This window comes from Apteryx mantelli, chromosome 19, assembly GCF_036417845.1.
Source record: "Apteryx mantelli isolate bAptMan1 chromosome 19, bAptMan1.hap1, whole genome shotgun sequence".
NCBI classification, from domain to species: Eukaryota; Metazoa; Chordata; class Aves; order Apterygiformes; family Apterygidae; genus Apteryx; species Apteryx mantelli.
The window spans coordinates 5796256-5811744 of NC_089996.1; the positions used below are offsets into that span (position 1 = coordinate 5796256).

Below are 15489 nucleotides of genomic sequence, written 5' to 3' on the forward strand. Positions count from 1 at the left end.
ATCACTGCTGCTGCCTACTGAGGGACTCCAAAGCCCCATCTAATTGGGTTTTGGATGCCAAGCATGCATTAGTCTCCTAGTAATGTCCTCTGCTGTCTGTCCCGTAGACCCTGGAAAACCCTGGACACTTTTTTGAGGCTGGAGGATCATAGGATCAGGAACGATTACGCAAAGCATCTCTCTGCCCCAAGGTGAGACCCTCCACCATGTCCAGGTTCTTCCTGGCACAGTCTCCTAAAGGCTTTCTGTGATGGAGACTCCGGGTTGTCCTGGGCATTCAGGCAAATCAGTGTGAATCTAGGTCACCCCACTGCATCGCTACAGCCAGAGCTGGGGAAGTCTCGCAGGCAGGGTGCCTTGGGGTCTGCTTCTGTAGCCTGCTCTGGTTGTGGCAAACAGCACCTGGGCACTGAGCAGCTTGGCAAACCTCAGTGCAGACCAGTTCTGTGGCCTCTGGAATGGGCTGGGGACTGGCAGGGAATGCTGGAAAGACTTGAAGTTGTTGTGGGAACAATCTGCCCTGCAAAGAGCCTTTGGAGGGAAAGTCCAGGGAAAATCCCTCTCAGCTTCTTGCCTAGGGGTCAGGTGAGGAATGGGCAGCACATCAGGACTTGGGATAAGGCCCATAGGAACCTTTTCTGCCCAGGTCTCCAGCCTACACATGACCAAAATGTGACTCATGAGCCACCTGTAGCTCATGAGAGGGTGAAATGTAGGATTTCTGGGCTGCCTGGGGTCCACACAGGCTCATGCCACTGCTTAGCACTGTGTTTCCAGAGCAGCTGAAAACCCCCTGGGTAGATGCAAGGCAGCACTGAACTGAATGCCTGTTCTGCTCTGATTATTTTGGACCATGCACGGGAGCATGGCCACCACTGAGACCCAGGTGGCCAGCAGCTGATGTAGGAGGGGGGTCAGGCTTCAAGCACAGGGCCGGTGGGAACATGTATAAGGGGGATGGGGAAGGCAGGGAGCACAGGGGTGAAGATCTGGTCAGGGTGAGCGGATGGGGAGTGGAGGTACGTGGCTGGAGAGGCGAGTATGCACAGAAGGAAAGATGCATTTGGGAGGAGTTTGGCCTTGGCACGTGAAGCACCCAGGTATGCAGCCCATTGGGCTGGGAAGTTTGGGAAGCCCCACCACAGCCATGGGGTGAGAAGTTCACCATCCAGGCCGGGACATGGAGCTCGTTCTGGTTTGTAGCAAAAGGGGAGTCTGGTCCCGGCATCCCCTTTGGTGCCTGTGTCAGTGTGGCCTGACCCCAGGGGCAGGTCCAGCTCTGGTTTCCCATTACATAAGGGAAAGCAGGCAGGACTGCCCCTGCCGCAGGTGTTTCTCCAGTCCCTGCCCTCAGACGCCTGACGCTAGCTCCTCACCCACTCCCTGGCCAGCAAGGCAAATGTGAAGCCTTTAAAACCCAAACAAGTTCCTCCACATTCACTCTCCGGGAGCTGTCCCTGTCCTCACTTTGGATTTTGCGCAACGTGCCTGGGATGAAACACAGAATAAACACCTGCTTGTTATATAGGCACTTCGGTCTTCTCCTCGGCTGGTGCACAGCTCTGGGGCTAAGGCACAGCAGGCTCCGGTTCTGCAGAGAGCAGCAGAGTGTATGGAGAGTCCACTGCCCTGGCACCCTGCAGCAGGTAAGTGGTCCCCTGGGCAAGGAGGAGCAGGCTGCCGGGGTTAGGATCTTCTGGGTCAGTTTGGGGAAGTATCAAATCCCTGATCACCCCTAAATCAAAGCAGCAGCCTGGTTCTTTCTCCTTTTGCACATGGAGTGGTTATGGCTCGTTGCATTTCTCTGGCCGTCCTGGAGAAGATATCCCCCAGGCTCCAAGAGAGGCCCCCATGCCTTTCTCTCCAGCAGTGAGTGCAATGGCTGGAAGCAAGAGAAAGAGGGAGATGGCAGCCAGAAAGGGAATGGCAGCACCTTCAGAAATACCTGTGGGGATACCCAGCGGTGCACGACCTGGATTGGGTTCCTGCCTGAGGCAAGGGTCGCAGATTGGGCCAGGTCCGAAAAAGCCTGTGAAGTCTGGAAAACTGGCTTGCTTTATGAATTTCAATCTGCTGAACTATACTAAGAGAAGGATGTTGAATATCCCTTCTCCTGAAGCTACCACAAGAACACTCTCTGCTCTGGGAAATGCGCTGGAGAGCCTCACATCATGCAGGTTCATGGATCGCCACAGCTATTGTGTTCCTGCACTCCCTCTTGCACCCTTGGCCAGGGTGGGGGCCAGGGAAGCCAGCTGGGCTGAGCTGTGCCCTGCCCATCACGGCTAACAGAAGACATGGGTTTCTGAGACGTGCAGACGGCACCGTGTTCCAGCTGAGTGAAGAGCACAGACCTGCAGAAGCTAGTGGCAAGGCCACCAGGCTGGGACGTCCTCCAGCCCCTTGGAAGGAGCCTCACGTGAGTGCTTACTGCCTGCTCCATGGACAGCATGCTCCCTGCACCGTCCCTGTGCGATGGGCACTCCCCTCTCTCCCACTGACCTGACCTCCCTCTTCTCCTCTGTTTCCCCTAAGATGGGAGCATCTCCCTTTTCTTGGCAGGTATCGTTGTGGGACCATGTGGGTTAGGAGTTCCCCTCTCACCCCACACACCCGGGAGCTTGCAGCACAGTACAGAAGTGCTTGTGACACAAGCTGAATTTCTTTGAATGCTCCTTTTGCCTGTACCAGGCACTGAGTAGGGAGAGATAGCTCCACCCAGGGGCTCACGGATTTCCATCAAGTTTTGCAGCCAGAGATTGTTGCTCCTAGTGACTCTGGAGTTGAGATCCTCCCACTATAGATTTCTTACAAGAAAGGCCAGTCTGAGAGCCTTAATATTCCTGAAAATTCCCTGTGTCGTTGAGACCATGTCTAGTAGCCTTCTATCCCATCTGTTAGGGCCAAGAGGGAAGGAAGGAGGAGGACTGATGGTGAAGAAGGTATGCATCATGTCAACCTGTAGGCTCTGCACTTGTAAATAGGACCCTTATTAAACCATCGTGTCTCTTTCTTGCAGCTGGGGCGTGTGTGTGGCTGACAGAGCAGGGATGTCTGAGACCTCAGCTAGCAAGGAGAGTCTCCCGGCTGAGTGCCCTGTGTGCTATGAGAAGTTTCACCCACTGGAGGCCACACGCCGGAAGCTCAGCTGCGGGCACACCTTCTGCCATGACTGCCTGGTGAAGTGCCTGCTCTCCACCAAGCTCGATGGCCAGGTCCAGAACAGCATCATTTGCCCTGTGTGTCGCTATGTGACTTTCCTCAGCAAGAAGAAGGCGCTCTGGCCACCCGAGGCAGGGACAAACCCCTGGACACTGGAAATACCTCTATCACCATCCTCCCTGTCTCATCTGACTAGGCTGGAGCCCACCAACACCTTAGTGGTTCCCAGCCATTTTGTGATGCCAGTGCAAAGCTTTGACCGATGTCACAGCCCGGGAAACACCTCTCCGGACTCTCGAGGGGTCCCAGGAGAGCTGGCACGGGAAGCCCACATCTTTGTGATCAGCGACCATGGGATGCCACTGGTAGATGAGGACTGTGGCTCACTGGGGAGGAGAAGCAGAACAGAAACACTGAGCTCAGTGTCATCCAGCCCTGCACTGGGGGTGAAATGCTGCCAGTCACCCATCGCCCTGGCTGTCCTGCTCATCTTGACTGTGGCACTGCTTGCAGCTGTGCTCCCTTGGCTGCTGCTGGTGAAGAGGGACTCGTAGTGGCAGTGTGAGACGGTTCCCACCAGGACATCCTGGTGGAGAGGTGCTGGCGGAGATAAGCAGTGCTCCCAGGATAAGCAGTCCTGCTCCTGAGGCAGTCGCTCAGGAGGGAGCCTGTCTTGTCTCCAGCTCGTGTCCTGGAGGGGTATCACTGATGTGGCAGAGCTGGGCTCTCAGACCGCTCTCAAAAGACCTCTGGAGAAAGCAACTCCATGTGAAGCTCTCCCTTCTGGACAAAGACTGAATGGTCTCCCCTACCTTTCTGCAGATCTCAGGGACCTCACAGTGTCACTGCCATCGTTTTCTGCCTCTTTTGGTTAAAACTTGTCTGGTCAAATCCTGTCAGTGGGAACAATTTGGCTGGGATTCCTCCGGTGTTTTAGCGGAGGGTGGTAGCTCCTCCTGGCACCCTGTGACATCCAGGCCCTTGTAGCCATGCACAGGGATAGCTGACCTCCTGTGCTGACCCCCTTCCCTCCATCCTGGATCCCAGGGGACTGTGACTGTGGCACCCATGCACTTGGAGCCTGAGGAGAACCTAGGGCTCTGTACATGGGAACAGGTCATGCAAACAGCTTGTGGGGCTTTTGGAGATCCCCAGTCTCCTGACTGGCTTTCAGGGTAGCTGGAGTACATGGTGCTGGAAATTCATGCCTTTCCATCCCAAAGGTGTGAAAATAAATCAGAAACTCTAGCTACTGGGCAACAAGGGCAGTGAAACCTCCTGCACCCATGGCCAAGCTGGCACAAGAACAGTCCTGCCCATGGTCCAGACTTATCTCTGGAAGGAGCCCATCAAGACAGTTTGACATCAAGACCCCAGGGCAGGAGCTCTGAGCCCCAGGTTTCCCAGCATATCTGCCCGCAAGGGCATATCTGCCTGCAGAGGAGGTTTTCAGGCCACCTCTGGAGACAGCAGGTTGCTCTCTGCATGGGTGCACCTGGCAGGCTGCTACATGCCCAGGGCCATGCTGGGGTGCAGGGATGCCAGGACACAGCCATCAGCCATGGGCAGGGCCACCATGGCAGCGTGGCATGTCTCCACAAGCTGGGAGGTGTCTCCAGGACATTGCTCCAAAGGGGTGTCCTCCCACGCTGGCCCACCTCCTTGAACACACGAGGCCCCGCTGGGACAGATTTTGCCGATACGCAGGGGCAGCGCAGCTCAGCCCCAGGCAGCTGTGCCAGGGATGGCGGTGGGAAGGCCCCGGTGGCAATCAGGCAGGTGGAAGAAGTGACAAACGCCAGCCTGTGCTTTGGTAAGGGCTGCTCCCCGGGGACCCAACACAGCTGCTAATGTGTTACACACGGGGACTGTCACTGCCAGACAGAGCATGGAGAGAGCGATCCTCGCCCCTTGTTATCTCACCTTCCCCTTCGTGACCCCGTCGTCCCCTCCCTACGGAGAGGTGGGGTAGGAGCAGATGCCGGCTCATTTCTCAGGCAGTCCTAGCCTTCCCCTCACTCAGCCGTGGTCTCTGTTGCTCATTTTACTCTTCAGCTTCTTCCCGAGGGTCCTGATCATCCTCCCAGTCTCACAGGCCTCCCTGCCCTGGGGACACGGAGAAAGGCAGTGGGGTGTGTGGCAGGGAGGCCAAGCCAAAGGCCGGGACCATATAAAGGGGCAGATGTGAGAATCCCACCCTGCTTTACAGGCTGGGCGCTGCTCCTCGCTAGAGTCCCACGTCCCAGCAGAATGGTGTTTCCTCGTCCCTTTATCCGGCTCCTGAAGGTTAAGACCCAGCAGCTCATGTTTACCTTTGCTAAAGAGGTTAGTCACCCATGTGCCTCCTGACCTTGCCCTCTTTGGGACTGGTCCTTCCCCGGGATGTCTTGACCTGTCACCCTGCAGGCCCTGGCTGGGAACGGAGGAGGAGAGCTCTGCGCTGCCCGGTCTAGATTCGGGACCTGTTGTGCCCCATCTCAGGCAGTGGAGGCAGCCAGTCACCCCCTTGCCAGAGATATCCAGAGGTGCTGCGGACCCACAAGGTGTGCCCTGATCCCTTGTCACGCTCCCATGAAGTCTGCATGCCTCTGAAACAGTGCCTGCATGCTGTCTGCCACCTCTGGCCTCCTGACCCAGCCTCCAGCCCCATGGGTGCTGCTCTCTGCCCAGTCATTCAGGAATGCACCCAGAGGAACTCATCCCGGCCTTCCTGACCCCATCTGGGAGCAGGAACAACATGGCCCCAGCCGTAACCACCAAGCTGAGAAGCCCAAAGGGGTGAATGGTGGGGGAAGGAGGGCTGGCACATGTTTCCCAAGCTCCCAAAGGGAGGTTTCCATTGCCAGGTTGAGTTTCAATTAGTACAAACATGACCAGCAGTTCCACCAAGTGAGAAGAGTCAATTTTGGGATCAGTCAAAACATTTCATGGGAACAAATAAAAACCTCTTGTGACATGTCAGCTGTCTTAGATCCTGTTCTGTAGCCGGAAAATGCTCTGTCCTGACCCGGCTGATGAGGCCGGGTGAATTCTCCTGGTGCTGGCTGCTCTTTTGGAGAGTTTCTGTGGGTAGTTGTTCAGCTAGAAAATATCAGGGCATCCCAATGGCTCAGGGGCTGTTTGTCTGGGCAAAAGCAGGGAGTCATACATCCATGCTGTTTGGTGAAGTTTTCTGGGCTCTGGCTGCAGGGATGGAGCAGGCTGGGAACTGAAAAAGGCCAGCATGACTGTGGGTGATGGTGAGTGATGATGGGGTTCGCTTAGCATTGCTGTGTTTCAACGGGACAGCCTGCATGGCAAGCCAGATGCGAGGGTACTAGGCTCAAGGCAGGCTGGCAGCAACTGCCTTGGGATTCCCTTGTGTCAGTGCCTGAAGGGTTTATGGCTCATCCCTTATTTCTGAAGGACCTCAGTGGGATGATCACCAGCACAATGCATCTGCAAACAGGTCTTGTCCCTGTGAGATGCCCAGCATTGATGCTACTATAAAGTGCACCCAGGCACCAGATGGTGGTTCTGGGTGGCATTAAAACTGGGAGACAGTAAAGGAGTCTGCGTGTCTCCAGGGGTTTGGGGAATGCTGCTTGGAAAGGGGTGAACCATCTGTGGGAGGGGAGCTGATGGTATCAGACCCCTTTCCTCTTGTTAGAGTTATAACCAGTGCACAGCACACTGGCTGGGCTGCAGACTACCCAGCTGCTCTCCTTGATGCTGCCAGGGACCTTCTGCAGTCATGCCTTCACCCTGTGCCTCAGTTCCCCCACCCACACAGTGGATGTAATGGCACTAATCCCCCTCCACCCCCCTCTGGGCCAAACACTGGGAAAGTGTCTCTGGAAAAGTGCTTGAGACACCAGACTGGAATGGAAGTCTTATTTCATAAGAAATAATTACCTGATAATAATGTGCCTAGGCTTCATTATTTAATAATAACCCTTAATTTTATTCTGGGAGGAGGAGAATTGCTGGAGAGTGTCGGAGAACCACCACCCTTTGCAGAGAGCTGCTGGGAGGTGGGAGGGGGGACCCCCCCCCCAATCATCATCTGCCCCCAGGGAAGCTCCCGGGGGGTTGGGCTGGAGAAACCCACTCCCGGGGAGCAGAGGACAGTCATCGCTGTTCCTGCTGCTCTGGCCTCTTGACTTCTTTCCTCCTTTTCCCTTCTCCTCCCCACTGTTGGCTGGGTTCGAGGTAAGTGTGTGACCACGTGGCATTTGGGTTGCACTCAGTGAGGTTTTCCCAGCCCGTTATCTGTGAATGGAGGAAGTTCTTCCAGCTGCTGTTGCTCAGCTGCTGGAGATTCTTGGGCAAGGGAAGAGGGAAGGGAAAGCTATTCAGAGTTGGGGTGAGATGGGACGTTTCGCACTGTGCAGGGGTCACAGGCACTGTCGGGACCAGTGAAGAGGGGGCTGAGGCTCGGGGTGTTGTCAGAAGGGGCTTCCAGGGTAGGTGACTGCCATGCTAATACCAATAGCTGGAGAAGGGTCCCCAAATGACACCTCCTGGCTGTTTGGCCTGCACCTCATGCCCACTTTCCATCCTGCATTGTTACCTGCAGGGCTGTGCCTGACAAATCCTCTGCCTCTGGGTTCAAGGGAGAGCAGTCTCAGAGGCAGGTGGGGGGTGTGTGTGTGGCATGAACAGGGCTTTGAGGATTTTGTGATGGCTCTCATGCTATTTGGCATCTTCCTGAAATCACCAGCTCCTAGAGCCAGAGGATTTTAGTCAGCCTCCATTTAAAACCTAATGCAAGTCTTTGGCCTTTTGGGCTTCAGGAAAGAGTCTGGATCCCTAAAATACTCCATATTTCAAAAGTGAATAAGTGGTGAGCTTCACAGCTCTGCAGTGATCAGGGATAAAGCAATGCTGAGACCTGGAGGCCTGGGGTAGGCATCCAGGGACATCACCCCCTTCGTAGGCAAGGAAGGCATTTGCCACAGGGTGGCACTGCTTGGCCAGAGAAGGCTGTCAGGGCTGAGGCAGCAGCAGGACCAGCCTTGGGAAGGTGTCACACCGGGACCAGAGCCCCTACCTTTGGTGGGTTAGGGTCACTTAGCAAGGGATTGGAGCTACACTGGAGAAAGCCTGCAGCAGGTATTCACTAGTGCTGCTGGAGGGTGGCATGCAGCTGTGCAGCAGGGATGTGCCAGGGCCGACGCGTTTGTGCTGGCACCTATTGCAACAGCCCCTCAAACACATCTGCTGTTCAGGGTCAGCTGATTGCCCAGCATCCCCACTTCTTTTCCAGAGCCGCCTCATCTCTGGACAGCGTGGCCTGTGTTTGGTGCTCCTGGGGGACAGGGTGTCATTGCTGGCCTGTTGTTTTGGGTGTGGGCCTGCAAGCACCTGGGAGAGATGTTCAGAGGGGGCTCTGTTCCCTTCCTGTTCAAATGGGACACAAGAGCTGCCATTGCCCTGTTTTCTGGTTGTTAATGCTGATGGCCAGAGCCAGGCCTTCCTGAATTCTCTCCTGCTGCTAGTCCCTGGGGAAGAGGTTCAGATGTCTAGGAAGCCAGGGCCCCCCCCCACGCTGCACAGCTTGTGCTCTCACCAGACACACGTCCAGGGGCATTAGAGGATATTGGGGCCATTTCCAGCACAGTCCTGAGTAACTCAGTGCTTTTGTTTATTGTGGTGGCCCAAGTGGATAATTCATGCCAATATCTCTGGGACATGTACTAGGTGGTTTTATTTGCTGCAAACTGGGACAAATCAGATAAAGATATTTTACATTGATATGGATCTGGTGTCCCAAACCTGGTCTTCTGAATGAAAGCCAAACCCGGATGGTGTTGTTTGTCAGTAGGACCTAACTCATGAACGTGTCTGTCCAGCCCTCCAGCCTGTCTCAGGTGTGTCCAGGAGCAGGGGAGTGAAGGAGACAAGCAGAGAGAGACCCTTCCCCCATGCCCAGCAACTGCTCACCTTGCCATGAGCAACCTAGACACCGCTGCCTCGGGCACATCCCTTCACATGTGCCCATGGTGTGGGCACTTCTGTGTCCCTGCCACATCCCTCGGCAGTGAGGCCACAACTGAGCTGTGAGCAGTCTGCCACGGTTGCTCACAGAGAGGGTGTGATAAGCTCACACGGACTCACTTATGGGCAAATTCACTGATAAACAGCCCTGCCTGACTCCCTGCCCTGTTATTGTTAACTGCAGGCTCCAAGCGCACAGATAATATTTGCGATGTAGGCTGCTTCTCAAGCAGGCTGGGCGCTGTCAGTGATCTCCTGTGCACGGTCCTGGAGATGTCCACCCCTTGGGTGTCACAGCTCCCTCGTGCCTGTACTTCATCGGTATCGTATTCGAAATGCCTTACTGTAAATTCCTGTTGGTGACTCATGCCTGTGGAGACTGAGCTGTGCAGCCAGGGATGGGATGGGAAGAGAGAGCGTCCCACAGGGAAGAAGGCGGCTTGTCCTGGTCTATGCCTTTGCAATGGTTGTTTGATGTCATGGAAGGTGGTTTCCCGTCTGTCACTGCAGCATCAACCCCTCCTACTTTCAGCAATTTTTGCCTCTCTGCTGTGTGCAGGGAGGGACATGCACACAACCACACATGGATGCACAAAACACACCCAGCTGGACACAAACATGCCAAACCCCGTTGGCATATTCCAACTCTTCCTCCTTAGGGCTGAAGAGAGGAAAACAACAGGTACCTATTTAGCTTGTAGATAACAATCTCCTTCCCCCGTTGCGTACTTATGTTGCTCTGACTGCATAGCACTGACACAGGAGATTTAGGAGGCTGTTTCTGCTTGCGACTTTGCTCACATGTGTGTAGGGACTCGGTGCTGCCTTGCTCACACCCGTGCCTGTAACTGTTGCTTCCAGTTCTGCGTTTAGTTAGGTGTGTTTTTGCCTCTGGCTGAGGACAGATGTGCCCCAGATGGGGTTAGCAGACTGGAGATTGCCTCCTAATCCTATTACAGGTCTCTTCCTCCCTCCGTGAGTCACCACCAGTGCCCCCTCCATGCTAACTGACCTGGCCTGGACTCGTTCCCTCTTTCACCTTTCCATAAGTGGAAAAAGCCAAGATCTTGCTGTCTGTCGCTTCCTTCCCTCTCTTCTCCTGTCCTGCAGGACAGCCCCAGAGGTGCTGGAGCCATTTCCTCCTGCCTACCAGTATGAGCCCAGTGGCTGGGCAGCAAGGACTTTCAGAAACAGCCACAGGCTGCCTAAGGCAGTAATCTGAGGAGCATGCAGGCTAGGCCTGCTGGCAGAGCCCATTAGGGCAATTATTTTCTAATGTGTGTGTGGGGAGGAAGCTAATAGCTCTCTCCTCCAGAAAAGGAAGGTCAGTATGCATACACACAAAATTAAGGGTCAGTTAATGGCATCAGCACAGCAAAAGGGCCAGAGCCACATCCTCCGGGCTGCTCTGGAGGAGGGGACATCTGCCTGGTAGACAGGAACATTGTAGGACCCTGTGCTGTGGAGGAAGGGCTCTCAGCAATGGGGCAAGATGCTGGGAGCCCTGTTGATGGCTCAGGACTGCTCTGCAAGCACATGGCAAGAAATAATGCATGGCCTGGCCTGGGAGTGAGTGTTTGTGTGCAGGGGTATAGTGTTGCCCTGGCAGCATGTGTGTGTGTGCATGTGTGTGTTTGCATGTGTGTCTTCATGCCTAGCAAGCAACTGGCTGTGTGTGCATGGGAAGGGTGTGTATGTCTATAGGTATAAGTGTTGCCCTGCATGCTTTCATGTGTGCTTATTTTTGTTTCAAGCAGTGGCCAGTGACCAGGTGTTCCTTCAACTAGCAGTTCCCAAAGAGAGGCTTGATCCCAAGTGAACGACTGAGCATCTTTCCCCCTGCCAGCACGGCTTTGTAACTGCGGCACTAGTTAGTCCCATGGGAGGAAGCCAGATATCTGGTCCTGATGCGCAGCACAGCCATGGTACAGTTGCCCGTGGAGCCCATCTGTGGCTTGTTTTTAGAGTAAAATGAAAGTCCCTTCCACACTATTCCCCTCTGCTTGGGTCAGTTTGAGGGTGTTTCATCTCTCTGGACCCTTCTCCAGGCCTCCTCCATCAGCACATCCGCCAAACTCCATGGAGAGACTGGAGCGCTCCTCCACCATGGCCATGCATAGTGGGGATAGCTCAGTCCCAGCAAGGAACACAAGGGATCATGGCCCAGATGCAGCCAGAGGTGCCAGGGCCTGGAGTGCACATGACATCTTCCCCTTTGCTGTGGTAGGAGAGGTCTCCAGGCAACATCTCTTCCAGGAGCCCTGTGGCTTGGCCACCATCTGAATTAGCACAAGCACATGCCCCCTAACTCAATTGACTGGAAGGGCAGGTCATCACTCTCAGGATAATCACCTGTATCCCCCAGCACTGATTGAGTTACTGACTCCAGCCCTCAGCACGCTCTGGGTAGGCACCACCTCCTGCTGTGGACTCACAGCCTTGTCTGTGCTGGGGATATGATGCTGTGCCTCCGAGAGCAGCCTTCCCATTCACCCCCTGGCAAGGCATGGGGCTCCTGGGCAATGGGAGTCGTTGGGCTATGTGTGCTCGAGCTGGCATCCAGCCTCCCTGCTCTCAGGCAGGCTGCGCTGGCACGTATTGCCAGGCATCCCCACCACCCCAGCCAGGCAGGCTGGCTCAGGGACATTCTCTGGGTGCCATCTGGCTGGAAAGGGGTCTGGATGTCTATGCTGGCTCAGTGATTTTAGAAACATGGCCATCTGGAGCAGGCTTGGATCACTTGCAACAGGTTTTGGGAGCCTGTTCAGGGAGGATTCAGACAAGACAGCAGTTTCCCCGTACATCCTCTCTGAGGATGCTTCTCCTTTTGCAAGAAGAAGCAAGGGGCACAGATCTTTCCCCAGCAATGTGTCTTCTGCCCTCCCAAAAGAGAGGTCTCCTGCATTCCTGTAGCCCATATAGGAATGCCAGTCCAGGCACCATGAATACAAGGGTTTAATACTCTCTCTTCAGAAGAGGGCACCAAAACCACCCCAGGTTTGAGCCATTTCTCCCAAGTGCTCAGAGTGGAGTTATCACTGCATGAAGCACTGCTCTGAACTAGATAAATAGTTGGGTGATGTGTGTATGGGGATGGATGAATGGGTGGATGGATGGATAGAGCTTCAGATCAGTAAGAGAATGGATAGTAAATGTCTGTGTCAGGATAAAAAACAAAAACAAAAACAAAAACAAAAACAAAAAAACAGGGGGAAGAATAGATATATGGGTAGATCTTCATAGATCTCCATGTGGGATGGACAGTAAAGTGGGAGGAGGAAGATACACGGAACTATGTAAGGTGAGCTGAGCATCCTTCCCATGATACAATAGTCCTCATGAAGCCCCTCTTTGGTTACGTAGAACCTTGAGCTGTGCCTATGCCTGGATCATATTTCCAGCCCTACCCAGCTGGTATGGAATGTCCAAATGGACAGGAGAGGGTGAAAGGCCCAGGGAATCCTGGCTAGTGTCTGAAGTTGTAAACGGTTAAAGCAGATAGAATCGGAACACCCAACAGGCTGCCTGGCATTCCTGACGCAGCATTTAGCACATTCTTCCTGCACAGCAGCCAACATTAACTTTGCCGTTCCTGTGCCCATCTTCCACCACTGCCTCCTTACCTCACCCAGCATCCATAGCATCTTTTGTTCCTGTAGATGGAGATGTCCTACAGGCCATTAACACAGGATGACGCTGACTGGTCTGCAGGACCTGGGGTGCCAGCTAATGCTGTTCCAGTGCCCTTCCTGCCCATGTTCCCTGTCATCTGTTCCCTCCTCTGCCTCAAAACACCTGAGGAGGGAGAGGCTGCAGGTTATGCTATGCTTTAGCTATGCCTGTTTTTTTTTTTTTTTTTTTCCTCTGGTACTTCTTTCCTTCCCTGTGCAAGTTGCTCTCAGATGGCCTGTCAACCCTCCATCAGTCTTCAGTGTGGGCAGGACCATGGGTCCTGGCAGATCTCAGGCACCTCCAGCATGTGCGATTTCCCTGGTTGGAGAGCACGTACTGCTCTTCCCACACTATCAGCCCAAGATCCTCTCATGATGGCAGCAGGACTATGAACCCTGGGTAATAGCTTCATAATGCATCATTAGCAGGAGAAGGTGGCATTTTTATGGTACAGAAATGGGAGAGGTGGGAATTGCTCGGGGCCCAGGAGTGCTTATTGGCTAGACACGTCAGCAGGCTCCATTAGGAATCAGCCTTTGAGAGTCCCAGTTCCATCAGCTGAAATTTCATCATGAATAATTGAGAAGAAGGCTCCTCCAAGCTCCCTCCCCTCCCCTACACCCAGTTTAGGCTCTTGGAGAGCCAGGGTCAGTTGGAGGCTGGAGTGGGGCCGGTCCAGTTTGTTCCATGTGGCTGGTATGGGACATGGATAAGAGGTTATCCTAACCTAGCTGTCTGCCCGCATTCCTGGGTCTCATCAGCTGGGATCTTTTTGGCTCCATCTCCTGCTCATGGCAGCCACCTTTTCACCTTGTCCACTCATGTGAGGCACCAGTGAATGGGGCTCGGCCTTGTGCTAGACTGTGCTTCCTCTTCCAGGGCCTCACAGAAGACTGAGGTCTATCTGAGCCTATGATGAGAGCTGCCAGCAGGCACAGGAGGTCTGCCAGTACATGAGATGCTTAGCTAGTGTCCTCACTGACAATTGAATGTCCACGGCAGGAGCACCTAACAGAGTCGAGGTCCCCAAGCCCTCAGGAGAAGGATCGTGTGGGAGTGGGAGCTGGGCTACAGCCAGTAGCAGAGACACGGCACAGAGAAGCATGTGGCCAGCCCCACACTCCTTTGCATTGCTTGGCAGCAGCAGCATGGAAAATATCCTGCTCAGCTGGCTGGGGAGATATTGCATTTCTCTCAGTTCTTACATGTCCTTTTAGTCAAAAACTCAGCAATCTGCCATGAAAAAATCCCCTGGAACATCATCAAAAACTCTGCACTGTTTCTTTCCAGTAACTGCTGACAAAGACCTGCAAATACTTTCTCTCTGAAGAGCTTCTTTTCACAAAGTTTTGCTTAAATGAAGTCATATTTTGCAACAGCAAACTGGACTGGGAAAATGACTTCCCTTCTCTCAGCGGTCACTTCTCTGCTGGTTCCTGGTTCCCACTGTCCCCTGGTTGCTGACCGTAGAGTTGTGCCTGGTGCTCTCAAGAGAAAGAACCCTGAAGCTGCAGGAGCTGGAGCTGTCATGCGGGTGCCTGGGGTACTGCCCGGGGCCAGCACACGCTCCCTTGGGCGCAGAGGATCAGTATGGCTGAGGGGAGGTGTGTGCAGGGCTGCTGCAGGGCCATTGCTGGGCACAGAACTCCCTGTGCATGGACAGATCCTGGTGCACATGTAAAGGAGCCCTTATATGGCCTATAGAGCCTCTGCAATGGAGCTGAAGATGCTCAGTGTTTGCAATCAGCTAAGAGGTACTTGGGTGTAGGGAAGTCAGGGGTTTAATGAGAAAGCCACATGCTGGGAAACATTTGTGTGTTATGGGAAGGACTGATGTTTACTTTAGTTAACTATGTATAAGGCTTGGACCCTCATGGAAAACTCATCCAATCCACTCAGATCCCTTGTGGATTGGAGCTGCCAGGCACTATGATACAAGGAAGGATTGCAGGTGGCTGCTGTGGGATCTAGGATCTCCTGGGACCTGTGTGAAAACACATCCTTGGAGATAACTGGTGACAGTATGTGCTGGGGTGAGATCCCATCTCCAGTCTAGCCTCAGACCCTGCCTCGCTCCTCTCGGCAGTGTAAGAGGTCCCAAAGTTTTCATTCTCCTGTGAATTGGCTTTATTGGGAGTGGGCAGGAAGCGGCTGTGAAATACTGCTGAACATCAGTGACAGCAAGTCCCAGATTAGCTTGGTGGTCACTCTGGTAAAGTGCTAGCCACAAGACCCACTTAGATGGCAAAGCCACCTGGAGATACCACTACAAGGACTGGCAATCCCAGCCATCCCCAGGTCTTCATCAGCTACATTTCCTCCCAGCCAGCCTCTGGAGCAGCAGAGTCCTGGGGGGAACACAGGGATGTTGATGTTGCACAAGGTCTGAGTATAATGTCGTGCCTGAGTCCCAGGGACCACAAGCCCACCTGAAGGCCAGTCGCCAGGAGCTGCTCTTTAGCTTTAGATCTGGAGGCTCCATTTCTTAAGTCCCTGGGCAAGATCCAGCGGCTGCTGGTCATGCAGTCACTTCCTCTCACCCCTTTTGCTAATGACTGCAGGGCTTGCAGTTACTTCTCAAATGAGCAGCAATTAGCTTCTGGCTAGCACTCGTGGGCTTATCCATCTGGACTTCCGCCAGGGCTAAGAAAGGCATTAATGGAGGTCTGTTCATTA

The 15489-nt window shown here is 54.0% G+C and overlaps 1 protein-coding gene across 1 annotated transcript; it reads left to right on the plus strand.

The window, feature by feature from the left end:
- Positions 1-1600: 1600 nt before the first annotated feature.
- RNF222 (ring finger protein 222) lies at positions 1601-4025 on the plus strand. Its single transcript, XM_013953181.2, has 2 exons — positions 1601-1646; positions 3020-4025. Exon 2 carries the CDS (start codon positions 3051-3053, stop codon positions 3714-3716), a length of 666 nt encoding a protein of 221 aa, XP_013808635.2. The 5' UTR covers positions 1601-1646; positions 3020-3050; the 3' UTR covers positions 3717-4025.
- The last annotated feature ends 11464 nt before the right edge of the window (positions 4026-15489 follow it).

What these genes read in the sequence shown, in the direction of transcription:
- RNF222 (XM_013953181.2), top strand. Translation starts at nt 3,051, where the DNA reads ATGTCTGAGACCTCAGCTAGCAAGGAGAGTCTCCCGGCTGAGTGCCCT.